The sequence below is a fragment of the Pithys albifrons genome, chromosome 1, assembly GCF_047495875.1.
Source record: "Pithys albifrons albifrons isolate INPA30051 chromosome 1, PitAlb_v1, whole genome shotgun sequence".
NCBI lineage: Eukaryota > Metazoa > Chordata > Aves > Passeriformes > Thamnophilidae > Pithys > Pithys albifrons.
The window spans coordinates 55,657,846-55,685,104 of NC_092458.1; the positions used below are offsets into that span (position 1 = coordinate 55,657,846).

The 27,259-nt window shown below is 39.5% G+C and overlaps 1 protein-coding gene across 1 annotated transcript; it reads right to left on the bottom strand.

The window, feature by feature from the left end:
- On the bottom strand, positions 1-26,459 carry SUGT1 (SGT1 homolog, MIS12 kinetochore complex assembly cochaperone). The gene is made up of 13 exons (XM_071550387.1): positions 26,363-26,459; positions 26,239-26,284; positions 22,776-22,866; positions 22,005-22,074; positions 21,220-21,290; positions 17,780-17,833; positions 15,378-15,394; positions 14,266-14,300; positions 13,557-13,653; positions 12,433-12,540; positions 2,121-2,211; positions 1,120-1,301; positions 1-532 (listed from the first exon to the last, which is right to left on the bottom strand). The coding sequence occupies exons 1-13, from the start codon at positions 26,407-26,409 to the stop codon at positions 431-433; spliced, it is 1,011 nt and encodes a 336-aa protein (XP_071406488.1). The 5' UTR covers positions 26,410-26,459; the 3' UTR covers positions 1-430.
- Between the last annotated feature and the right edge of the window lie 800 nt (positions 26,460-27,259).

Here is a 27,259-nt window from a genome sequence, read left to right on the forward strand (position 1 = left end):
TTGTATTTACAGTTTTATTTAGCAGAGTTAAAGAGCAAACAATTTTAACACTGTTGTTGAAAAGTGTTTTTACCCAAAGTTGCCAAGATCTAGTAAGTTACTGAACAGAAATACCAGGTGTAAGGCAGTAATCCTGACCAGCCATTAGAGATTACCTATCCCAAAGAGCAGAGCTGAGAAAGGCGGTAGAAAATTTGGACTGATTGACTCAATTTCCAGAAATTAGACAGAGGTGATAAAAATAGGGTTCCACTCTTGAGTATATCTTTAACATCTGTGGATGAAGGAATTTCTAGAACACGCAAAATGTAAGGACAATTCCTGTTTTCAAGGGAACATTCAGTGCTTTGAATCCAAGAATGCTATGTCCATACACAGTGGTCAGTACATGACTATGGCAACACATAGATGGTAAAGATCAAAAATAGGATTAGAACTTTTTCCATTCCACGTCATCAGGAGGATTTACTTCTACCTTCCTTTTACCAACATCAGACCAGTTGGTGCTCAGAACTGTGCCACCAGACTCCATCTGCAACACAAGAGAAAGCTCATTTAGTTTGCTAGAGAGTTCTAGCAATAAAAATGCCACATCTCTTACAGTAAGCTTCACAAGCTTCACAGTGTAGTGACTGCACAGGAATTCTGTGTCCCTATAGAATTAAGTTTGACAAAGCCATCATTCCATCATCTGCAGCCCAATAGGACTTTTATCAGTACTGGACACAATGAGATGCTACTTCACTAACAAGAAGCTTTGGAAGGGTCAGTCATGTTTTTGCCTGTGATGACTATAAATTAAATAAATACAAGCAATCAAGAGGAATTTGATCCTTTCAAGCTCTGTATGAGCCAAACCCTCTATTTCTTTTGATAACACTGACTGAAAGGAAGAGACCAGTGACAAAGCACAACCTTGGACTTAGTCACACTGATTATTGTGCAACATGGTAGCTTTCAGTGAGAGTAGTTGTACCAGCATCTCCAGTAGAACCATGGCCATTCATTATAGGCCCAACATTTTGGTATGAGAGGCTTCCCAATTGATGCAAAGTTTAGTAAATTGTGCCAGTGTGCAAAGGTCATGTATTTCTTCACAGAAAAAGAATGAAGACTTACAAACGATTTGTTCATGGCACGTTTCACTTCATCTGTACCATCTGAATAAATCTGCTGGAAGAGTTTATTTAAAGCAGCATCTCCTTCTAACTTCTCATTCTTCTCCTCTTCTTTGATTTCAACTACCAGTTTGTCCCAGTTCCTTGTATAGTGAGAGGATGACGGATATAAGTGCTGGGTATCTGAAAACAGAAGTGTTAGTTAACTAAGCATTTTCTCACGACTTCTAGAGTGATAGAGAACACAGAGACACATATGTAACTGATGAATCAGAGATGATAATGGAACATGAAAATGCAAATGGATTCCTCCTAAATGACACAAGAATTGCAGTAACGAAAATAAAGGAGACTAAAAATTGCCAATGTTTATTTTTAAGTAAACAAAGTTACATAATGTAGTTACCTAACAAAAAAAAGCTGGACAAGAGCAACATAATTAAAGTCAAAATGAGGTACGAGATACTTGCAGACAGAAAAAAAAGAGCAGCCTACAGCCACAGGAAAAGTTAAGCTAAATTTCAAAAAATTTCTGAAATAAATAAATTAGGAAATTCAAATTCTCTCAGAGACATATTGTTAATCCATCTTGAAAAACTCTGAAATATTAGTTTCCAAGAGAAATGCAGTATTTAAGTAAATAATACTTATTAAAGCAACAATGCACATAACAATGTGCACATACCAGTACACGGAACTGCAAAACAGAGACCAAAATAGATGGCCATACAGATAAACCCAGAGGAATTAATGACAAGTATATATCCTTAACAATCCATCAGATTAATGAAAGTTATGACTAAATTTAATACTTATGTTTCACTAATGGCCCATAGACGTGTTCTGTCAGTTCTTGGCAGTGAAAATAAGAATATTAGGCTTTTCATTGCAAATATGAAGCTATGATTTTATTAAGAACATTTAACACAAAACTATTATTAATAACGGCAAGCAACTCAATACAAATAAACTCGATAATACTTAATAGTTCAGAGAACAAACCTGGTGTAAATTGTTTTAACTTAGGAGAATCTCCCTGGCCCTCCAGCTTCTCCCATCTTACGGCCTCTGGCTTCTTCATTTTTATCTCAACCTACAAAACAAGAGACAAAGAACCAATTAATCCAGATGGCAAACAGTTCTGCCAAACAGCTCCAAAGTAGTTGGATCCTGTAGCTGTAAGAAAACACATACTTTCAGTTTTAGAAAAACAGCCTCTGTATCGTAGCAAAATTTACCTATCTTACAAGATGAAGTTACTTGAGTTCCAGTCACATGTTAACCGAGCCTGCACAGCTCCTGTATCAGATTTCTACCTTTCTGTTCAGGACCACTTAACTTTCTTTTGTTTACTATTCATTTGCTTCTTTTTTAAAACTATGGCATCCTAAAAGCAATGATCAATCCCAATGTCTCTACAATGCCAGGCACCAAAGTGATCCTATCTTTCAAGCATCCCTTTCTTGCTAGGCAGCTCTAATAATTAAATAGTGGTTTTGAAAGACTACAAAATCCAACTTGATCTAAGTTTACATTACATTTACCAAAAAATTTCATGTTTGATGTGTAGTACACAAACCAGAGAAACACCCTGAGACTATGCAGATCTTCCGACTGGAGAAATTCAGAAGCTGTATTCATTTGGTTCAATGAACAAACACTGCTATGGAGAAAACTGTCTAGTATTCATTGACAAAACTGGCAATTAAAAATGGATATGCTTGCAATTACCACAGCAGAAACAAAATTAAGTGAAGTATGTCATGCCCTGTTCACAACTACATATAATCCCTTTAGACAACCATACTGAAATGGCTTTTTGTAATTAACTTTCTCCTTTGTTTTGCAGCTTTTTAACCCTGTAACCAATGTCTGCAAAACAAGGACTGTCTGATGTCATTCCAATTCATTGAAGGAAATGTCACAAAGTTCATATGATGCTACTAATTAACTGAAATTGTTTGCTAAACTTCAGCAGTTCCTTATTTGTGAACAGCTCAGCAGAGGCGAGTTCTCAGCTCTATCAGAAGCCACTACAACCTGGGGATCCCTGCAGACCCAAGAACAAAGGCGCCACTGTAAGAGCTAACCCAAGATTTGAACAGCAAGTTCCTTGCACGGCATCAAGTTCATCTGAAATTTTAACTTTATTTAATCTATTCTTTGAATCAGTCAATGGTAAGCAACACACTGAGATATTTTATAAAAATAATGAGCTCAAAGTTTCAAAGCTTCCATGTTTGCAATCATGCTGCAATTTAACAATCAGAACATTAATTTCTGATTGTTTATTTTTTTTTCCCCCTGGGCAAGCTACCATTTCCCTAGACAAGTTTAAATACCCATTTTCCACTACTAACTTGTACTGAGAACAAAAAGTTTAAGACATGAAGCATGGAATGCCCTTCAAGGCAGGGGAGAGTTTCAGTAAGATTGTAAGTCCAATACCCCCATGTGTCTGATTTCCCATTCCCTGTATCTCTTGGATTTTCAATGTTTTTATTCACTTTACAAGACACAAATTAAACATCAGAATATCCATTTCTAAAATAAAGTCATAGAACCAAAAATTACCAAATAAAATTAAAATATTGTGTTAGGACCAGATGCCCAACCTACTGCCCTTAAAGAACGTCTGTATTCCAGAGTTTAACATCGCACTCCGTAAGGATGCAGAGATTTCTGTTAAACTGTGCAGAAGCAGCATTCAAACTGCGCCAATAATTATTCTTCAATAAAACAAAAGAACTCAGCAAAGCTTCCTACACTGGACTCTTTTAAAAACACTTTGGAAATTACAACCTTAAAGGTCATTTTTTAGTACCTACACTCATAAATCTAATGCTCTGCAATTAGCTTAAGGAAGCAAAAAATATTTGTGTATCTACATGTAAGACAATCAAGTAGTTCCACAAGTGGTAGAACTAGCAGGGTTTATTTCCCCGATGGATTTGGATCTCATGAGTCAAACATTTAAGTTAATTAGCTACTTACAAAGACACTAATTAGTTACAAGTGAAACCTGAGTATTAATTTTAAAAAATGTGTCTCTCCTCTGTTTCTTATGTAAACTCTTCTCAACCTGAGGAAAATCTATTATCAACTGGGCCGTGCATTTAAGTTGAGGACACCCTAATTTCAAGATTTTTATACTCTATTAGTGCATCCCCCACTATGTCTAAAAAAAAAAATCAAATGCTTGATACTGAAGCTGCTCAGCCCTATACCTCTTCAGTTTCTCTGTTTCTTCTTTCACTGTCTCCTCTTGCCCTTATACTTCAGGCTTTTCATCAGTACCTTTCAGTAGGCAAATACAGACTATTTACACCACAAATGATCTCTAATGCAACACGCCTGAGAAGAGCTACTAAACATGGACCTTTTTTCTACTCAGAATACTCCTCCAAGAGCCCTTACCTTTGGCTATTTCTCAGAGTACTGTGCCCACGCATAAAAAAAAAAGAAAATAAGGAAGAACTTTACTTTTGCTGCTCCAGTAATCCCCCTTCTCCTTTTTTTTAATCTCCTAGCTCTTCCACTTTTCTCTCAAACTGTCCCTAAGCCAGTATTACATGACAAACATCCCTAAAAAAAAAGGCAAATGATACAAACTAATTCCCAGTGTAAGATGCAGATTTCTTAAATCTAAACCATTTCAACCCTGCCAAGCTACAATTATAGACAGCTGAAGAACTGAGACAGAATGTATTTCTGACATGATTAAACTTGTACCCCATCTACTCCATACACTTCAATTGAAGTTACTCATTAGGCGAAGTGGCAGGCAGGAGCAAAACTAGGGAAATCATTAACTTCATACCATTATACAACCACATTTTCCAAAAATATAAAGCTATGAAAATCTACTTATGAAGGCACACATTTCTTCAACTTGAGAGCTTTATTTGATCCAGGGAGGAACAACTTAGCGAGTCCCAATTATGTGCACAAGTGGAAATAAATACATTTTAATGAATGTTTTAGAACAGATACTGACAGCTATCAGACAGAAAAGTAACACATCAGTACGGACATTTGTGTCACATCTAGCACACAAACACTATTAGCTTTTTTCCTCTCCTTTGAAAAAAATTCATTTGGGCAAAAGAAATACATCAACACTTTGCCAACTACTTTAACATTTTTATTTCATAAAACGTATGCCCGTGTGCCTCATGCCAACTTCAAAATAGAAGACAGGAAAATTTAACTGCAAATTAATCATTTGGCATGCCACTTAAGGACAAGCCTAATTCCTCAACTTCTCCTTGTAGCTCATACTGCACACTCACCTGACCATCCTGGTAGCCCTCTGCTAGGACTTGCTTCACTGCAGTAGTGCCTGTAATGCACTGGGAAGCCTAAAACTGGACCCGGTACTCCAGGTCTATAAGAAGTTCCAATGCAGATATAACAAACTTTCCAATTTTTAAGTCTGTTATATTTGGGGCCCAAAGAGCAAGGCAGAGAGGAAAAGAAACATGGAATTTTGAGAGTAATTCATGCACTATTTGTTAGAAATACTTTCTTTAGAGAAACCTGCCCTTCTGAGAAGAGGGTCTAATGGGGGATTTATTGTCTAGAAGAAATTCCACCCACAGTGAAAGCACATAGGTAAACTTCACCTCACAGTTTTCTACTCATAAAGTAGTCAATTTTTTAAAGGCTGTCAGAGATTTACATACAGCTGTTTGCATTTTAATCCAAGTGCTAGCTACCAGAAATCGCCACAGAGTTAGACTCAAAAGATATTCCAAACCACTTCACTGATAGCATAAAAACACAAAACCCCCTTACTTAGGATGACTGGCATAAAAGAGCATTTAATACAGTTTTAAGAAATAATTTCTCCCCTTTGCTAAAGATCAACACAACACTAATTAGCCAACATTAATTTTCTAGGTTTCTGTTAAAATGTTCAAACCTCCAATGAACTAATTTCACTTAAACTTACGTTCTGGGACAGATATTGTCAGTTTAACTGAGATACATGAAAGAAATTTTATCTTCCTCCCTAAAAGGAGATTCTGGTGTACACTGACAAGCTACAAGAGTTTTTTCTGATTTCTACTGTGTTTTATGTTTTACAGTCCATGCTAAGGGAAAGTTCATTCGCCACTGACAAACTTCTGTCAAGCTCTGATCAGATGGATGAAGGGAATCAGAACCAGCAAAGCTTAAGCTGCAGTTCAGCCACTCATTTTAAGATGCACCAAAAATACCCTTTTCAATTCTGATGTTCTGCTATACCAAACTAATGAAAACAAGAATTCAGGGTTTCTAATCAACTGCTTCATTATTTACTGAACTACTGACTGCCTTGACTGAGTTGTAAATTTTAGGTGTTTAGAGTTGTGCTTTTTTATGGTCATCTCATGAATTTTGTAAGACAAAATAGCACAGTCCTCTAAAAATGTATGACCTATTCAAACTTACCTTTAAGAGCACATGCACTTACAGTTTTGGTAACCTAGTTATTCAAAGACCTTTTATATGTGACTTACAGTCTAAGTTCCAAAATCCTTGGTCCACAACTTTAAACAAAATACCTTAGGATGAAAATAACTCTACAGTGTTGTCATACGTAAATGATAATTAAGAAATTAATTTTATAGAGGGTATATATACTGCAACAGAAGGGATTTAACACATGCCCTTCAGTTTCTTTGCCAGGTACACTATGGAGAACTGAGGCAGAAAGCTTCAAGTTTCCTCCTAGTGATAATACACTGCCAACACTTACTACATTTTCTCATTTTAGAGAAGGAGCTGGCAATACAGACAATTTAAGTCTTCTAAAGCCATTCATCACTGCACCCTCAATGTAAATCATCACGATCCCAACAGTTTTCACAGAATCACAGACTATTCTGAGTTGGAAGGGACCCACAAGGATCATTGAGTCCAACCCTTAAGTCAATGGCCCACGTAGGGGATTGAACCCATGACCTTGGCATTATTACAACCAAGTTTTAACCATCTGAGCTAATCTCAGGGTCAAGTTCTTAAACCCATTTTTTTCTCAAAACCGATAAAAACCCCTATGCATAGCTTTCTTTTATGCATTTATATAAGGCACAGGGACTGACTTATATGCTTGTTTAAAATATAGACCTCAGAGCATTAGGAAGTTTAAATCTGCTTCACATTCATCTGAATTCATATATTAGGAAAAAAATGAAATTTATTTTGAGGCAAGTAAGTACCATACCAATCATTGGGAAGATTGGTCTGTCCAGGAAACCCCTCCAATTATCCCTGCCTAAAGGATGCAAGAGATGCCAGAAAAGTCTCTAACTCATCTTAACTATCTGTTTATAATTTATAGAACATGTGCAAGAATGCGAGATATCAACCTGTATGAATGCCTCACAAAGAAAACAAGTACACCAGAGCAGCGAGATCTGTATTTCAGTGCCTGCAAACAATTTAATATCCAATATGGAAACTATCTTTTAAGGATTGGACTGCAACAGTAAGAACCAACTTCATTTAAAATAAATCTGTTTCTCTGTTTATCTATTCGTGACACTGGCCTCTGAATAGAGACTCTGATGACAGTCCAGGAGTGTGTGAAATAGTTTCACTCTTGGCCTTTTCCTTTACATTCAGGAACAAGCATCAGTTCCAGTCAGCTTCACAGGACAGTTCAGAGTTTGCACAGCAAAATACTGGCTTGAGTTAAAAAACAACATTCCACTGATGCACACAACCATATTCTTGGCATGAAGCTGTTGAGAGCATGCTTCTACCTCAGACATCCCTATTAAGCAACAAATGTCAACTGTAAAAGAAGCTGAGGATTTTTAACACCTCCCCTGTTTGCACCACAACTTTGATCTCTAATTAAAGGACAGTTCTAGGATAAAGCAACCACTTTTTCAAATGGCTCTAAATTGCTGCAAGTCATTGCTTGCACAAAGCCCAAACGACTGAAAACTGAAAACTCACAGCAATTGTCCCCAGACTATTTGTAGACGGGGAGAAAAGGAGAAAGTACTATCTCAAATTTCCTTCAAGCTCATGAACACATGTGCTAAAAGCACATACTCATCCTCACTCTCCTCTTGAAGTCTAAGGAGGAGAAAATGCCAGGCATCACCTAGAACATATCACAAGACCTGGGGAAACTGCTCATATTACACAAGTTTCCAAGGGAACAATACAAAATATTTCTCTGGAATCCCAAATACATTAACAGATATGCTGAACAGAAGAGGGAAAAGAAAGTGAACCATTTCGTAACATGAGAAATCCTTACGCTATTTCCACTTTCCTGACATATTTTCTGGACAGATATAGATCAGCTAATTTTGACTTAAACTTATTAGTCACTAATTTAAAATTTTTATGCCTTTTCTCCTTTTAAAAAGGGAGCGCTATGACAGTAGGCACACTGAGCTACAGGATAACTGCACACAGACAACTTCCAAAGAACAAACTTGGTCCAGCCTTTGTATTTTGGCTCCCTCTCCTGGAAAAAAAAAGTAAAAAACCAAGTAGCACCACTAAAGGTACCTTCCTCTATTAAATGCTGAATGCAAGCAGCAGTTTTCAGCGTGGCAGTTTTCCTCCCCTTCACCAGACACCTGAACACAAGTGAGGATGACCACTAAAACACAGAAAATAATACCTATTGTTTACAAAGCCATGCTACATGCAAAGATGAGGTCAGCTTCCATTTTTAAGACAAATTTCAAATTTATATGCTGCTTTTTAGAGGAGCTTTAATTTTTCACTTGATCAGATTACTACAGTAAGATACCTTTGACAGATGAGGAATACAATCAGTAACAACAACGGACCTAGGTATCAACTGTGCCATTCATGTACAAAATGCTATGCAGATAGAGCAATACCCTCAAGAGAAGGACTCAATACAGGGGTATTCAGCATTTTCTCACACAAACATTAAGCTGGGCTTTAGATCATGAGAATTATATGCTGAACACCACCAGGTAATTCTAAGTAACTTGCAACTAAATGTCAGCAGGAGCCATAATCATGTATGTATGGCCAGACTTCATGAATGCAGATTTGGGCAGGGCTCTCCCCACGTGGGTGTGCCCTTCCAGCCTGCGCAGTGGATTTTTTAGGTGAGGCACAGTGTGCACAGAACTGGCCCCACCCTTTAAGTCCTGAGGTCCATCTGCCACGGCCGAGCGAGCTTGGACAGTGACAGGGAAGTCCTTGGGACTGTCACAGCACCCGGTACTAACCGGGGCTGACCCTGCTGAGCATCTGAGATGTGACGGGATGGGATGGCAGGGAGGCATTGAACTGCCAGGGGACGGTCCCACTGAGACTCGAACTCAGGTCCTTGGGATTCAGAGTCCAGAGTGTTCTCCTTTACACCATGGGACCACCCTAGCCATAATCAACTCAAAGCTGAATTTGCAGGCAGTGTTATCTATTGAACAGCAGACAAACTTTTAAACTGGGAAAAAAAAATTGTTGAACTATGTCAGTAATGCATACAGTCACTACTAAAGGCACCCTGTATCATCTGTAACACTCTTGACAATTGCAAAATATACGGAGACGCATGAAGAAAGATTTAAGATTCTTTTCTCAAAAGTGGACTTCACGTATTATGCTGTTCTTGAGTTATCATCAAATACTTTTACCTCTCCCAGCTCACAGCTTGAAATCAAAGCCTACAGATGATAAACACTAATTTACTCCTGCTCAAACAGAAACCACACTAACAGCTCAAAACATATATTTATGCTACCTCTGTACCACTTGCTAGTTCTGTTCTTTTCCACACAGACTTTGTATCTCAGAGCTAGACACAGCATGGATTGATTGAAAAGTGTAATTTTAATTTCATTGCTGGTACAGAAACAACTCTTATGCAATCAACTGCATTTTTCACCACTGTCAACCCTCTCTGAAAGAATTGATCCCAGAGTCTGTAAGTTCTGTCTGCTCTTTGCAGATACTTCAGAATTTGTAGTTCTGCAGATACAGTTAAGGCTATTTTCTCCTCCTGAATTTGTTTTACCTTTATCTGTTTGCATTTGTCAATTTCAAGCAGTATCGAGAAAGCCCATACAAGCTTCTCTTCCAAAATACACAGGATTGTTCTAGTTCTGCCAGTTCTGTTCTTTCATCCTCTATCCACCAAATCTATTAGTTTTATGAAGTTCATGGAAAACCCAAACCATTCACCACATAGCCTGCTCACACATTCCACTCTGTTTCTTCATATACTTCCCATGTAATTGTAAAAAGGCCAGACTCTTTGTTGCCCAGGGAAGACTATACAATACTAATGGCATCATGGCTCACACATTCAAAGCAGCAGCACAAAATAATGCAGTGTGAACAAATGCAGTTATTCTTACCTGAAATTATTACTCCACATGAATAGATCAGTTTCTATCCCATGAAAACTCTCTGTCTTTAGGAGTATGTAGTAAAAAAAAGTTCATATCATTAGGATAATGTTGAGATTATGTCATTCTTTCCAAGTCCTTACAAAAGGACTTCATGTGAATAGTAAAAAAGTAATTTGTGAGGGGTTTGAGAATTTCTAATCATTAAGCTAGTTTATTCAAAGTAAAAACTGCATTATTTTCCATACTGATAATAAGAACAAAGTACATACACAAAGCCCAAGAAATCTGAATTTCTAATAGTCAAACACTAAGGCTGCATCATTCCCTTAAAGTGCTTAAAATTTTTCAAAGTAAAATATTCTAAACCTGTAAAGAAGGCTTTGAATGCTTAACACAGATCTGCTTTTAAGTTTTTTTCTTCAGCCAGACTCCATCTGGTGGTTGGAACAGGAAGCAGCTGGAGCATCATTTAAACTGTATTCCTTCACTGACAACCTTATACTACTCTCTCCAACAAAAGGAAGAACACGGTGAAGCACTGACTTCTGCAGTCAGAACACCTTCTGTCTTCCCTCTTATCCCCATTTCCTCTCAAAAATACTCACTCAAAAATACCTATTTTCAGTAACTTCTGAAAATAAATGCAAAATATTTACAGTTAGGACACTGCCTGATTATCACTAAGGTTTTCACTGCATTTTTGGAACCTCAGTCTAAACCAGGCTCTAGACTACTAGGGATTAATTCAGAGATAACCCCAAAGTAGAGATGGCAGTGTGAAAAGACAGTCCAGTGAATTCCACAGTGCTCAGTGCATGCAGATGCTTCCTAAGAAGGTAACAGTAAACTTCAAGACAAAAGGAAAAATATAGCACAAGCTGGGTAAGAACATAAAGCAAAGAGGACCTCAAAGCTCCTCTTCTTGAAAAGGTCCATGCCCACTCCACTCAAATTTATAGAAATATAATGGACTAGAAGATTTTCTACATACTTTGAGCACTTTGCTTATCCCCCACAGTGTAAGAGCTTGTGTGGCTCAATGGCACAACCTGCTCGGCTTCCTCAGTGCAAAGAGTGGAGAAACAAGACCAAGTTTCTATAGTAATCCTCTCATGACATCCTGAAATCCCTCTTCCCTGAAATGATGTAAGAACTATTACAGGTACCTTTCTGAAAAGGGAACAGGTGAAATGGAACATGAGTACACAAGAGGATTTCCATAAGCTCTGCAGAGCCATTGCTGAAATACAAGGGAAGAATCAACATCACACACCAGAGTGAGGGATTCAGGGCTGGGTCAGCGGACAAAAGCCCATGTCACGCCAACAATAAATGCTAGGCCAGACCACTGACTGTTTCTGATTTTTTTATACCAGTAACATAGAAGAGACAAGATGCTGAGACAGAAGCCTTCTCTCACATTGTGCAATTTTCAAGTGTCTCCAAGCAGGTACTTATTTTCAGGAACAGCGTGGAATACACTCTCTTGAAAAGCCACGAGCAGTTAATTCCATGGTTAATCTTTACCAGCAAGAAGTCATGAAAGGGTAAAGAAATATTTCAACACTGAAATCTTGAAAGTGTGACTTTTATTTCTTGAGCACACAAAGATAACAATGGTTCACAAGGTAATACTGTCTCCTGAAAGTTTTGCAAAAAGACATTCATACTTCCCTAATACTTGTATTTTAATCGTGAAGATCACAGTCTTCTTTATACAGCAACAGTGAAAGAATCCGCAGCATAACCCAACCATTTGCACTTCAATAAGCACCATCACATTACTATTTTTGATATTTGCCCAAGTTTAGAAAGCCTCCCACTAGCTGAAAGGCACCTTGAAGAAAGAAAAAGCATTTCTATATGAAAAACAAGATATTATGACTGTCACAGAGAGAAAAGACAACAGAGCAGAAACGTTTTCAAAATCAGAAGAGTCAAAGAAACAATTCCCACTTTAAGAAGCTTACCTTTGTTGAAAGCACTTTAAATGTACTTTGCTCTGGCACTATAGAATGAAGAAGATCAAGCTTTAAGTTGAAGTTTTCACCTGATGGAAGTCTCACTGATGCACTCACCTATTAAAAGTTAAAAACACATTTCTGGTCATCTCTGGCAGCAGTTCCACTTTCAAGTAAAGGGCTGTCATTTGGCACCAAGATTAAGCATTTAAATCAATATAATTTCAGGAGACATCATTACATTACTGCATTATTGGACAAGGTGTGTTTCTAAAATATACTAGAAAATCAACAGGAGATTTCAGCTCTTGCCGCAAGTACTCAGAAACCCTGTTAACTTGTCAGCTTCACCTGAGCTCTTAGGTGGAAAAATTATACAGCAAATGAAATATCAGTATGTTGAAAATGGAGCGTGAAAACAATTTGCAACTTCTCTTCTAATACACACAAACTATATGGCAAGTGCTCATAGAACTTTAACAACCTAAAGCAAAAAATAACAACAAAGTATCTCTGGCAGTTTATGAAGTATGAGCTTAGTTAGAATAAGAATCTAACACTCCAATATTCTCAGCTAAATTAAAAATGAACTTCATCAGGACAAAATATGGTATTTCATTAAGGAGATTACAGCACTTCACAAAAATACGTATTTTGCTGCTATAAGCAATTTTATTGATATCAAAAGCAAAAAAATCCACCCACCAATGTTCATTCTTTTTCTATTTGTCCTAAAGCAAAATATTACTCATTCGTACTTATTTTTAGAACACCTTGCCTCTGCCCCCTGGTTCTCCAGGTGCGTGTATACTCCAACGTTTAAGCCAGACCACTTCTTCCCCCACCCTCTAAACACACAGGCAGCCAATAACCAGATGTTGCCTTTGCAGCACACACACCACACTTCTACTTGTGTATAAATCCCATCGACACTGCTGTGACATCAACCCCAGTTCCCCTCATTGGGCACACACATACACAGTGTAACTGGACATAAAACAAGCTCAGACAGCAGACCAGCTCTGCCATTCTTTCCATATGCTACTACAGCATGTAATGTTCACTGGTTTAAGTACTACAGCTTAAAGACTGATTTAATTCAGGGATGAGTATCAATAAGCAGTAAAAATCACCTCCTTCCCTGAAAACTGCACACTGACATCATCCTTCTGTGCATTCTTGACCATTATAGTCACAATTACTTGAGATTCTGTTTGGTACCAGTCATATCTGAAAAAAAAAAAAAAGGTGGGGGGAGGAATTGACTGAAAGAGCTATAGAGATGAATACCAAAATCTGCAGCAGCATGTTGTGTATGTTAATGGGTCAGAGAAGACATACAAAGTAAGATTTCTTCCCCTTCCTCTAAAAAGGCAGTTGCAAAATTGACAGTACAACTAAAGAACAAATGAGTTTTTTAAATCAAGAAATATTATCAAAATTAAATCACTGTCTTAGCCAATTCATAATACTGTTTGCCTTCTATAAATGAAATACACCTTTTAGTTCAGGATCTTAAAAGTATCTCAAAAACATTAACTATACTAGGCACAAATGTGACAGGCTTTGAACTAAGCTCAGCATGAGAATTAGAAACAGAATTAGAAGCCAGAATGCTTATGTTACTCCTCTCTTTCCCAGTGAGGTTTAATTCTCCTGAAAGTACCATTTAGTCTGAACAAAAGTGATGACACTGAGAAAAACTTACTTTAAAAACGTGGCAGTCTAAGTGATCCCAAAAAAACTTATACAATAATTACCTTGCTTCTCCAATCCTCAAGCCAAAGAGTAGCTACATGTCAATTATTTCAAATCTCAGAGCAAAAGCTAAAGTCAACTTACTTGATCTTTGGTGGCAGAGGTTGCTGCTGCATATTCTAGGTGAGGGATATTCCATTAGAAAGAAAGTTACATCAGTATAAGTGAAAACATATGAAGTGCTTTGCAAAGGCACAACTCATTTTCATAACAATTGATACCCTTTTCTTGATTTCACCTGCTCCCTTTGCCTTCATTTATGTATGAACATCAACTTACAGGTGGAGCTCTTCACTGCTCTCCTATCCATTTATGCCAGATTAAAAATTAAAAAGTTTCAATTTACATTAAATATGTCAATCTGTAACTTAGAATATATTGATCAGGCATTTTATAAATCTGTAACTTAGAATATATTGATCAGGCATTTTATAAATAGCAATAATTCATCTTTAACTTATTTCTTCCTGGATGTATACCTGAAAAACATACAGTGACTATGCTACTAATCTATAAATCACGAAGGAAACCTGAAATAGATCTGAGAACTCAAGGTAGACCTTTTAAACATAAAAACCTTTTACCTCTGAAATTTGTCATTGTGTATAATCACCATGCTTTCTGTACAGTTTTCCCCTCTATTCTTAAACTGTAAAAAATTTAAGTAACTATTAAAGAGGGAGAAGAACATGCAATACAAAAATTCCCTCTTTTTTTGTCTCAGGAAAAAACAAGAGAGATCAATGTCAACATTTCTTATGAACACTTCCGATAAAAAAAAGAACACTGAAAGCAGAGCAAGTTATAGCAGAAAAAAAGCCTGTACAAACCACTTGCAAACTTCTAGGAAAAAGTTACTTTCTAACACTCCAAATCAAGTTAATATGGACAACAGAAGCTGGTTAATTTGTAAACTTAGACCACAGACTGCAAGCCAGAAAATTAAATTTTAACTCAGTGACCGCACAGTAATTGCCAGATTTGTATGCCATTCCTAGGAGTTTTCAGAGTTCAAATTTTGCAGCCTTGGTCATATAAAAGCACTTATGTTTAGAAGAAAAGCTAAATAATTTAGAAATGCATACAATAGCAAACATTACTTTCAAAGCCCGGACGTGAAACCACTGAAGCACAAAAGTGTGCTCTAGCTTAACAAAGACATCAAAATAGTGAAGATATTAAGGAAAACATCTTACCAAATCTGCCTGTGATGCTGCAGAAAGAAAAGAGTTGCATTTTCAGAAAAAAACACATTGAACTTACAAAGCATAATCTTATTCCAGCTTTCTTCAGTTACTGCAGACATCCTGTATTTACTCCAGTTGCAACAGCAAAAGGCTTAAACACGTCAGTTCTACCTCTGGTATTTCGCTTTTGTGACTCTCTACCTTTTAGCCAGACTTCAATAAGCAACTCGTGTAAAGGAACAACTCTAACAGAAAGCCTGTTCTGATTAACTGAATGAACAGAATTTCCACGACTTCCCTCACTTACCAGAAGCCAGTACAGACATTTTTTAATAAAAGCAACATCACAGCAAACAAGAGTTTAAAAAATATCACTTATGGGGAGTCTGCACTATCATCCACCCATCCAACCATAGGAAGAGCACACAGGTCTCATCAAATTTTCATCTCACACTAGGCAAACCCCACTGGGGAATGAGATGGAAATCTGGCAAATTCACTCATATGACCTTAAATGTACTCTAATACTTGCATCTAAACTACAGCTCAGTACCCCCTCTTCTAAGTATTTTCTCCTAAAATATTTCAGATTAAATGTTTGAAAAGAAACAAACTTCCCTTTGCTTCTTTATAATACACACTGCCAAAAAGAGATGAAGACCAAGAGAAAAACCAATACTAAGCTGTAATGAAAAAATCAGACTTGTTTTGCTGGTCATTTTGTTTTGTTTTGCTGGTGTGTCAGAGAATTCAGAATGCAGCACTACAGGCTGGAGACAGAGTGGCTGAAAGGGACCTGACAGTTCTGACTGACAGGAAGCTCAACATGAGCCAACAGTGTGCCCAGGTGGCCAAGAAGGCCAGTGCAATCCTGGCCTGGATCAAAAATAGCATGGCCAGCCCAACCAGGGCAGTGATCCTTCCCCTGTACTCTGCGTTGGTGAGGCCACACCTTGAGTACTGTGTTCAGTTCTGGGCCCCTCAGTTCAGGAAAGATATTGAGGTGCTGGAACAGGTCCAGAGAAGAGCAACAAGGCTGGTGAAGGGACTGGAGCGTAAGCCCTATGGGGAGAGGCTGAGGGAGCTGGGGTTGTTTAGCCTGGAGAAGAGGAGGCTCAGAGGTGACCTCATCACTGTCTATAACTATCTGAAAGGAAGGAGGCTGTAGCCAGGTCGGGGTTGGTCTCTTCGCCCAGACAATAAGCAGCAGGACAAGATAGCACAGTCTTAAACTCTGCCAGGGAAGGTTTAGGTTGGACATTGGGAAGAATTTATCTACAGAGAGAGTGACTGGGCATTGGAATGGGCTCCCCAGGGAGGTGGTGAAGTCACTGGCCCTGGAGGTGTTTAAGAAGAGACTGGACATGGCACTCAGCGGTCTAGTTGACCAAGGTGGTGTTAGGTCAATGGTTAGACTCAATGATCTCAGAGGTCTTTTCCAATTCAAATGATTCTGTGATCAAGCAAATGGCTCACAAAGGGCAAGACTGAATATTCAAGATAAAACAGAACAACTGAGTTGAATCAGAAAAAAACACTATGAAATGTAATTATGACATTAGCAAAAAATGTGTATTATAACCTCTTTCCTTGAGAGGGCAGAGAAAATTGTTGCCCAAAATAACTCTTCGCAAGTAAGACTGTGCATGCCAGTCATTTAACTGATTTCTCCAAATAAAATTAAACTTGGCAAAAATATCTCAAGAAGCAAAAATTTGTTCATTCCTATACAACACAAAAGGGTTCTCCTCTTTTTGGTTTTTAGTGAACAGGTTTACATGAACGTGTTTTACTCTCCTGTTCTCCAGTGTGCACCACAAAGAGGAGGGAAAGACACAACAGGTGGAGGAAAAAACAAAGGCTACCCTGTTCTATCTCACTGAAATACACAGACAGTTTGAGCACCATCAATGTAAGATGGTAAGAAAGGAAACTACCCACATGCAGTGACTACCACAGATAAGACACCAAAGCACCAGTTAAATCTCAATTTCCACCGCTTTCCAATTTTATATTCAGCAAGACTTGAAAATTTATTTTCATGTTGGTTTTAGATAGCAAGCTTACACCCCCTTCTACAGTTAAAGTTAGCTCACAGTTGTGTATGAACATGAGTTAAAATTAATTATGATTGTCTGAACTCTACATAGGTAACTCCCGTGTCACAGCTAATGATTACACTAAAAACTTAATATTAATGCTCACCTAAATTTGAACCATACAAGTGATCAGGGTGTATACTCCAAGAGAAACAACAGATAGAAAAAAGTGATTTAAAAAAAAACCCACACAAAACAATGTACTATTTTGTTCTAAGTAAGAGGAGAGTGGCGAGTCTTTGAAAAACATGACACAGCTTCAAAGCACAGGGCATATCAAATCCCTTATGAAGTAAATGGGTTTTTTCTTACCATTCAGTGTTTCTTCACATCTTTTAATCCAAATAGTAAAGGTATCATCTACATCTAGAAGAGACCAAACACAGTAACATTAAAACTCTTCGAGCACCACATGTATTGCATAAAGAAAAATTCTTCTCAATTGCCAATTGAAACAAATCTGTACCAAACCTGCATCTATTTACTAAAAAAGGTAGTATTTCCTGTTATCTTATTGTAACCTCTGTCATTGCAGTTAAGCTTTAAGTATTTTTGTACAGCTCCACTATTTAATTAAATTCAAGTTAATTTGTAGACACTAGATTTTGTCTAACTAACCCAAACATGCTATTGCTTTCCAGCCCATTCAACCCCGTGTAACTGCTGAGAAAGTACGGAGTATAGTTTTTACACATGTTTCTTAAAACTACTTTTTCAAACAGTCACACACTTCCTCTCTAGAGGAACGTCAGAAGAGACAGTCTGTTCTGGGGACAGCCCAAAGTTGTGCAAGTTTTCACAAACACCAAGTATTTTCTCCTGGTGGTTTCACATAAACACAAATAAAGTTTCAGGAATGTTAAGAAATACACAGATGCCAATTCTACCCTATGAATCAAAATCTCAGAAGCTTAATAAGACCTTGATGTTCTAGGAAGCAAGCTCCCTGGCCAGAAATTAATTCACTGGAAAATAGCTAAAAAGGTAGCAGTGTAACAACAGAACAATCATCTTAGTTCAACAAAAAATCTTTCACAGTCAATAAAGTGGGAACATTACTGACTAACTACCAAGAATAGCTGAACTTCCTCTCTTTTTACAATGGAGAGAATTGGCACTGAGGGAGTACACGCTGCAACTATCCAGCTAAGGACTTGAAGAACCTTGACAAGAGTTCCCAGTAGACATGTAACACCAAATCTGACCCCACTGCAGGTTTACCACGTACATACCCCAACCCCTTCAAACATAAAATGCACATAAATTTTGAGGAGTACCTTAGATCATAAAATTGCTACCCCACTCCTCAAGCCATTTCCTCTTCCCTTAGTTGCAGCATGGTTAAGCAAAAGGAAGATTGCTTCCTAATGTTATTTTATAAAATAAAGAAACATTGCACATTCCACAACTCAACACATCAGGTCTTCTTTCAATATCCCCATAAGGCGGGTAATGGGAAACTTGCTGTGGTACCTGGGGCTTGCCAGTCCTACCACCAGAAATGAGCACAAGCAGGAAGCAGATCGTTGTCAGCATTTGGGATTAAGATTTAAAACAGCCCTTACATAAGCAAGGAACAGAAATACGTACCGATGTACTTCTGCCCCTTGCGTGACAAAGAAACCAGCCTTGCCAGTCAAGAATTCCCCAACACAGCAACAGCACTAAAGGCAGCAACAGCTAAAGTCTTCTCTCTTTACCACCTGCTTAGCAGTATGTGCCAAACTTTGCCCCTGTGCTTTGTCCATTCTGCATCAGCTGCATTCAACTAGAAGTTAATTGTGTTGTCAAAATGCCCATCCTCACAATTCTTTTCACCTGGGATCCATCAAACATTCCACACAGGTAAATTCTGTTACTGACAAAAACTTGCCAGCAAATCAGGCAATATACAAAAGAGAATCAACTAAGTCTGTAATTTTAAAAAGGCCTTCAGGAGACTCCTCATCTCACAATTTTGTAATAAGATACAGAAAGCACAGTCAAAAATACATTCAGAGGAGAAAGTAATCAGGAATTGATAAAAAGCTTCAAAAACACTTAACTGAGTGAGCAGCAAAACAACAGTAAATTAAATTCAGATAGAAGTCAAGCAATTCAACACAGAAAAATGTGCTGTATTTCAGAGATTCTGAATTATCCAAGATGATCCTGGTATTCACTGACTTATCTAAAATGGTGTGTGTAGCTCTGTCTGCTGTTTTGCCCTACAACACAAACAGTATTGTGAGGTTATTCATGCACATAAAAAACCTCAAACTGATACCGGCTGCCTGGGGTGGGACAAGAGTATGAAAAAATAAAAGATTAGTCATTCAATTGAACTCACCAGTGACAATTTTGGAGATGTATGAAAAGTTACCTACCAAGTAAGGAAAGCTACGTAAGTCATTGGAAGGAATTACGTCCTTTCATGGAAAGATACTGAATAGACAACTTGACTAGACTGCAAAGACAAACTTCTCTCTCTACTGTGCAAAACTAGTGGAGACTACTTAGTTATCCAAACTACCAAAACAGAAAGAACTTACTGAAATTTCTTATTTTTAACTCCTATTCCAGAGCAGACTAAACTGACAGCTTGGAGATGCTGCAATTCCACCACCACTCCCACTGCCCCAACACTGCTCTGCCACTTCACCTCTGCCGCCTTCAGCACTCAGTCTGTTCATTGGGCCATTTCAACACATTCATCCAGGGGGAAAATACTTCAAAAACAGTAGCTTTCAGCAGACTTAATGCACTGACAGAAGAAGTTAAGCAAGCACAAGAGTAGCAGGGAGAATGATCACCGGCATCAAGCACAAATTAACTTACACTTACATGAAACTCCCCTTTTAAATCAGAGGACCAAATCACTTACTTGGGAGAGCAAAAGTAACTAAATTTTTGCTAAGTCTTCATGTTCCAGCCACTGTCACGCATCAGACAACACACTAGAAGGTCTGAGACCACGACAGTGCTTATCAGATTAGTGCAACCTTTCAAGGTGCTCTTTTTTACCATTTCCTCTTGCTACTTGGAAGAAAAGGAATGGAAGGAGGAGAGGCTTTTATTTACAATGGGGGATAGAAGGGAAGAAAAAGGAGCCACATAAGCATCTTGAAATTGCTTTGTTTTGTGCTTCCCCACGTCTTCTACCAAAGCTTTCTGTTTTAAACTACTCCTTTCCTGCCTACAGAATAAGGTCAGGTTTTAAAAAAGCTCTAATTGTTCCCAAACTAAAAAAGGATGAGGTCCAGCCGGGAAACCAACACTTTAAGATGAAAAAAAGAGATGCAATAAATATGATTCTGTGATGAACTGGCATGTAATGTAAGGTAAAGTCTATTCTGTCAGTCTGAACACCCATCAAGTTATACATTCTTTCCAAAGACTGGTTTATCTTTCTTTTAAGAAGAAATTCCAGGTATATATAAGGAGCCTGGTCTGTTCAGAGACTTTTCTATGACACTTACAACTACATCATTTCCACTATTTATCTGCAAGACCTCCAAGAAGGTGAAAAACACTCTCCATTTTATACAGAAAAAAAATCATATATTAATTGCTAAGAACTTTGATGTACATTTTTTAACACTTTTATGCAGTGATTGCACAAATGTTCCCAAAAGTCAGACATCTCAAGTCAGGCACCTAATTCATCAGCCTTTAAAAAAGAATTCTTGGTCTTCACTTTAACCTAACACATTACCCATTTTTTTTCGCATAAGCAAAGGAGTACTGTACACACAAGAAATTTTAATACTTACTGTCCAACCTCTGTCCCTCTCTGAAAGACTCTAAAGCAGATGCATAGCTTTTCATGTGATATTCACCTAACCTGACAATAATAAAAAAACACACAAGGAAACGGTAATTACTTTTCAGTCTCATCCACATTCTCTAGATGGCATGCTGTATTGCTTAAAATGACACATGTAAAAATTTACATCACCTAAGAGGTGTGTTTTTGAAATTACAAGGGCATTTAGACAATCACCCCAAACTAAATGGCTTTGTATGTACATATGTATGGCCAGACTTCACGAACCCAGATTTTGGAAGGGCTCTCCCCACATGGGTGTGCCCTTCCGGCCTGCACAGTGGATGTTTTAGGTGAGGCACAGCGTGCACAGAACTGGCCCCACCCTTTAAGTCCTGAGGTCCATCTGCCACGGCCGAGTGAGCTTGGACAGTGACAGTGAAGTCCTCGGGACTGTCACAGCACCCGGTACTAACCGGGGCTGACCCTGCTGAGCATCCGAGATGTGATGGGATGGGATGGCAGGGAGGCACTGAACTGCCAGGAGACGGTCCCCACTGAGACTCAAACTCAGGTCCTTGGGATTCAAAGTCCAGAGTGCTCTCCTTTACACCATGGGACTGCCCCAAGGCTTTGTATAACCATCACCTTACTAGAGATGGGCTGCAAGCAACAAGTCATTAAATTTATTCATTCAGTGTTGCAAAAAGCTTGTACAAAACCATAATCCAAACAGTAGTATTGACCTAGAGATTATCACAATATTCACCAAGTACAATAAATGATACATACCCTTTTCTAAGGAGTGCTACAGCATTATTTGGGTTGAGTTCTAGGGACTTCTTTGCATCTGCAACTGCATCTGTTGAAAGTCAGTTTAAAGTTGAGAAATGTAATAATAATGTTACAAAAAGCAGTGAATTGTCAGTCTTGTAGTAGTGAAATTTTTTCAGACTGTACCATGTTGGCTTTCTTAGCTTGCTCACAAATCACACTGTTTCAACTAAATCTAGCCACAACTGCTACAGGTGAACCCTTCATGCAGCTGCAGAGCTCTCATGTAAAATGTAGAATGACTCTGACTTAGTGAAACTCTCTACTTAGATCCAGAGTTTCAATCTGTTTGTTTGGTTTTTACTGGAAAACAAAAACAAACCAAATCTTATTCATTTAATCTTTTTCCCAGGCATTATTCACTTATCACATTCCTACCATGACAGGATTCAGTCTCTACCAAGACCATAACAATGGAAGACACTTACAGCACAAGGCTTGAAATCTGTCTAAAAAGTCAATGGAAAAAAAGGCTGCCAAGATAGTACTAGGCTGAAATCAAACATAAAGCTGGTACTCTGGAGTACCCAAACCATTGAAAGTTTTGCTGGAACAAAACAATCAAAGAAAACTACAAAATTACGTACTGACTGTAAAAGCAGCATATTAAGGTTACAGATAACACTTTCTTTCATTACTGTATTTGGCTTCAGATTGAAGACACCTTCTGTAAAGAACATGCTATAATATACTTTTAAGAGGATTCTTAGTGTTGTCTGAAGATGTTACCAGCATATTTCTGTAGAAGAAGACGAGCATAAGCTCGTTGACAGTAACACTCAGCATCATCTGGATTCTTTTCCAAAGCTGTTGTCAGTTCCTGTAAACACACATGGAAATAAAAAATTAAATTATACCTCAGAAGTTCCCATAAAAACACAGTACCAAACTCTGTCAAGCGGGAGACATTTCGGATGATGATACCCTAACTGGCAATTCTGTTCAGCTCTTCCTTAGTTCTCAGCCACAAAGCTTAAACATCAAAGTTTGAAGTACAAGGAACCTGCCAATTCTATCGAATTCAAGCAGCCTGTTTCTCACTGAGAAGGAAACAGGACTTTCAAATGCTTCCAACATGAAATCTAATACACAGATGACCCTCTGCATTCCAAAGACCTTCCTACAATTCTCAGCACATTTGTACACAGGATTGTCTGCTGGATTTGAGTGCAGTGTGGTATTAGGAATTTGGAAATCTACATGGAGTATGTCAAGACACTTGTGTGGGGATAACATGCTCAAAGCATAATGAAATACCACATAACATATTACTGAGCATGAGATTCTTTCAATTTATGCTGAGCATAAAAGCAGGAGAACAAAAAATTTACAGAGCACAGACCTCAGAGGATACACTGTTGCACAATGGAAATAACCATAAAGTAAATCCCTTGTTAAGGGAAGTCACTGGATATATGAATTGAAATAATTATACTTTGCTCTCTATGAGAAAAGTTCATGACTTTTGCAGACAGGGTAAAGTCACAGTTACAGCACAGATCTGGAAAGAGCATCTCCAATTCACTCCTTATTAGTGAGAGAAGTTCTTCCTCTTTGCTAGAAGACAGTAAGTTTTCCAAAGCCACTACAGTACATTGCTACAATACAGTAACTCAGTTTGCTAAGTTGACTTCTACTCAGACTTCTACTTGGAATCTAGCAAGCATGAACAAAGATAAGTTCATGAACCTAAGATACAAGCTTTAAACCTATATAAATATTCACAGCACAGCACCAAAACTCTGTCCCACCATGCCAGAGGAAAAAAGAAAGAAAACTTGCCTTAGTTCTAATTCAGATCAGTGTCTTTTTCTATATAACAGATGTCCCATAAACTGTTTATGTCAACCAGAAGTTAAGTGCCCATAACAGCCTCTTGCATAGCATGAGTTCTCAGCAGGGTGAGACACACAAACACGTGTGTAGGTGCAGCACAAAAATCTAAAACCTTGGGGTCTCTGAAGAAAGTAGCAGGCAGTAGAAAATTGTACCTTGATCAAATTGAACTGATGCCCTCCTGAGATTTAAAGCCATTCAAGAGCGATCATCATGACAGAAATACCCACGGTTACAGGTATTGCACACGGGAGGGATATGAGGCAACTCACATATTAAGATTGGTTCATATTACACTGAGAAGTGAAGCACTTTTGATGCTGAAAACCAAGCAGGGTGTGACTCTGACACTGAACATTGCAGGCTCATTCACCAGCAGAGTCACTTCTATGACAGATCACCTCTCTCTCCAAACAGTATTCCCTGTGATTTTTTGTGGATGACAGAAGCACTAATCAGAACCAGCAACATCTGAACCGATTCTCCTACTGAACCAGCCTCAGGAAAGCAAAGCAAACCAAAGTCAAGCATTTCAACAGTGTGAAACGAGTCTCTTCGATGGCCTTCTATTGGTAAGTCAGCACACCTCATTCAGCCACATGCACAGAATAAGTAATTCCTGTGTTATCTGAGAAGCCAAATAGTACTTGACTAGCACCAGGAACTCCAGATTATGGACATCAGCAACAAGCTCAGACTTTGTCCTCCCACTCAAGTATGTGCTGTCTGCGTATTTTGACTCTGAAGGCATTTACCAGGAGAACAAATTGCAAATGTATTTCTAAATACATTGGAACATTCAGGTCCTTCTATGCTAAATGATAAAGTTTATGTGAATTAAATGTACTTTCTGACTGCACATAGTAATCTACCTTTTCAACTTAAAATGGAAAAAAAAGTCATTGATAAGTTCACAGCTTTATCATTCAGACAGTATTGAAAGACGGATGAGGATCCTGCATTTGCAGCAGATGTACATGCAGAAAGCCAAAGCATCCTCTAGGAATTAAAAGCAATCAGAAATCCCAGACATGGTACAGAAATGCCAGGCTAACTGGACACAGTCTAGCCACATATGGAAGCATTACACAGCAGCACTTAAGAGGGAATTGTCTCTCAGATTAGAAATACAAAGGACATGAATTGAAAGACCTCACCCAAGACCATGCAAGCACCATATACCACTTGTAGATCCAAGCTTTTCAGTCAGCAAACTGCCACAGTGAACTACGGGACGTAGCTGTTCAGAGACTATGAAGCACCACCTGCCAACTTAATTCAGGAATTTTAAAAAAGGCCTAACAACTAACACCACTATTACTGTGTCAGATATTAAATAATGCCTACAGAAAGTGTTACATAATGTTCTGAAGCACTAAATGTACAACGAACTGAAACATAAACTAGAAAAGCAAAGCAACTAAGTTAAAACAGGAAAAAATACAAATGCATAATCTGTCAGTATTCTACACTACTTTCAAAGACCTTTCGGTGTCCTGGATTTTTAGTTTGTTTTTTTCACCACAGAATATGAAACTTAGGGGTTTTTTTTAGCTTTCAAATTCGTTTTATTATGCCTGATATATTTAGGGTTTAGATGTCATTTATCTTTTAAAAAACTTTTATAAGCTACAGTGTAATCCCCAAAGAACTGAAAAATTCAGCATCACCATTTTCTTCGCGAAAGATAATTTTTAGTTCTATTACCTATTCCATTCAAGCAGAACTAACCATTGGCATCCTCTCCCCTTCCCAGCAACTAACTAGAAACACTCACCTACCCTCCAGTTCTGTCTTCCCCATTTAACTGTTTTAAGTAAAAATAATCCAAGAAAACACATTAAAACACGTTAACAGGGAAAATCATAGAACAAGGAGGCTGGAAGGGACCCCAAAGAACCACCTTGTCTAACCCTTCATGGGCAAGACGGCCCCGAGGGGAGTACCAGCAACCTGCCCATTCGTGTCCTGAGCCTCCAGCGCGGGCACCTCTGACACGTCCCGGGAGAGGCTGCTCCGCTGCGTGACTGCTCTCGCCATAAAAAAAATATTTTATTATGTCGAGATGAAATGCAAATCAATCATGGTCCCCGCAAAACGCAGGGAGAAACAAAACCAGATCCGGGCAGAGTAAAAACTAAGACGAAATACGTTTCTCCAATGAGCTTGGGGCTTTTTTAACCACAAATCGCAACTGATGTTGTTACGTGCGCTACCATCTACCTACGCGGAAGAGAAAAGTTGGTTTGTTTTGCCTTTTTGTCCCCCTTCCTTGCCCGTGACAGGGCCGCGCCGGCCCCTCTGCCCAGCCCTCACCTGAGCGACGCTCCCCGGCCTGCCCCCGCCCCTCCCTCACCTGCGCCGCCGCCGCCGGGTCTCGGTCGATGTCCCGGTCCGAGAACCTGCCGAGGAAACACAACGCCGTGAGCGGGCGCGGGGGGGCCCGGGGGCGGCCGTGCCGGGGCGGGGTGGGTGCTCACCGCCGAGGGGCCGCTCCCGCCCGCGCTCCCGCCCCCTCCTCCTCCATCCGCCCCCACGAAACTTCTGGAGCCGCCGCGGCGCCGCCGCCGCTCCCAACCGACAAGGCCGCGCCGCGCGGGGGCTGCCGGGACGGGAGCAGCGCGCGCCCCGCCCCCGCCACGCCCCGGACCCGCCCCCGCCCCGCCTCGCGCCGGCCCCGCCCCGCCCCGCCTCGATCCGGCCCCGCCCCGCCCCGCCTCGCGCCGGCCCCGCCTCGCGCCGGCCCAGCCACGCCACGCCCCCGCCAAGCCGCGCCCTCCCTGGCCGGCCCCGCCCCGCGCCTGGCCGGGGAGCACGCAGAGCACTCCCAGAGCAGGCCCAGTGGGAAGGGACGCGCACGGAGCAGCCGGAGCAGCCAGCGCAGCTCCCGGCCCTGCACAGCATCCCAGCAGGCACACCGCGTGCCTGAGAGTATTATCCAAACGCTGCTTGAGCCCTGTCACGCTTGGTGCTGTGACCACTTCACTGGGGAGCCTGTCCCAACCACCCTCTGGGTGAGGAACCTGTTTCTAATATCCAACCCAAACCTCCCCTGACAGAGCTTCAGGCCATTCCCTTGGGTCCTGTCACTGCTCACCACAGAGAAGAGATCAGTGCCTGCCTCTCTTCATGCTGAACCCCTCAAGATCTGAATCAAACTTCGCAGGTTTTTTTTTTTCAGTTGTCAATGGGTAGCTGTAGCTGCACCAGTTACAATTAAGCAGCTGCATGGCAAGCATCATATGCTTGACTAATCTTTTGTTTCAAAGGAAAAGGGAAGACAATCCCAAGGGGAAGGGGCTGTGTGGACAAGAGCCACCAGGAGTGAGATCAGCAGGGCTGAGCAGTAACTGGGGAAAGGTCATTCCCATAGAGGG

What these genes read in the sequence shown, in the direction of transcription:
- SUGT1 (XM_071550387.1), bottom strand. Translation starts at nt 26,409, where the DNA reads ATGGAGGAGGAGGGGGCGGGAGCGCGGGCGGGAGCGGCCCCTCGGCG. An exon ending in CCTCTGCCACCAAAGATCAA is followed by an intron (nt 13,654 to 14,265) that starts GTAAGTTGACTT and finishes TTTTTTTTTCAG; the next exon opens with ATATGACTGGTACCAAACAG. An exon ending in TGCAGTTTTCAGGGAAGGAG is followed by an intron (nt 12,541 to 13,556) that starts GTGATTTTTACT and finishes AACTTTTAATAG; the next exon opens with GTGAGTGCATCAGTGAGACT.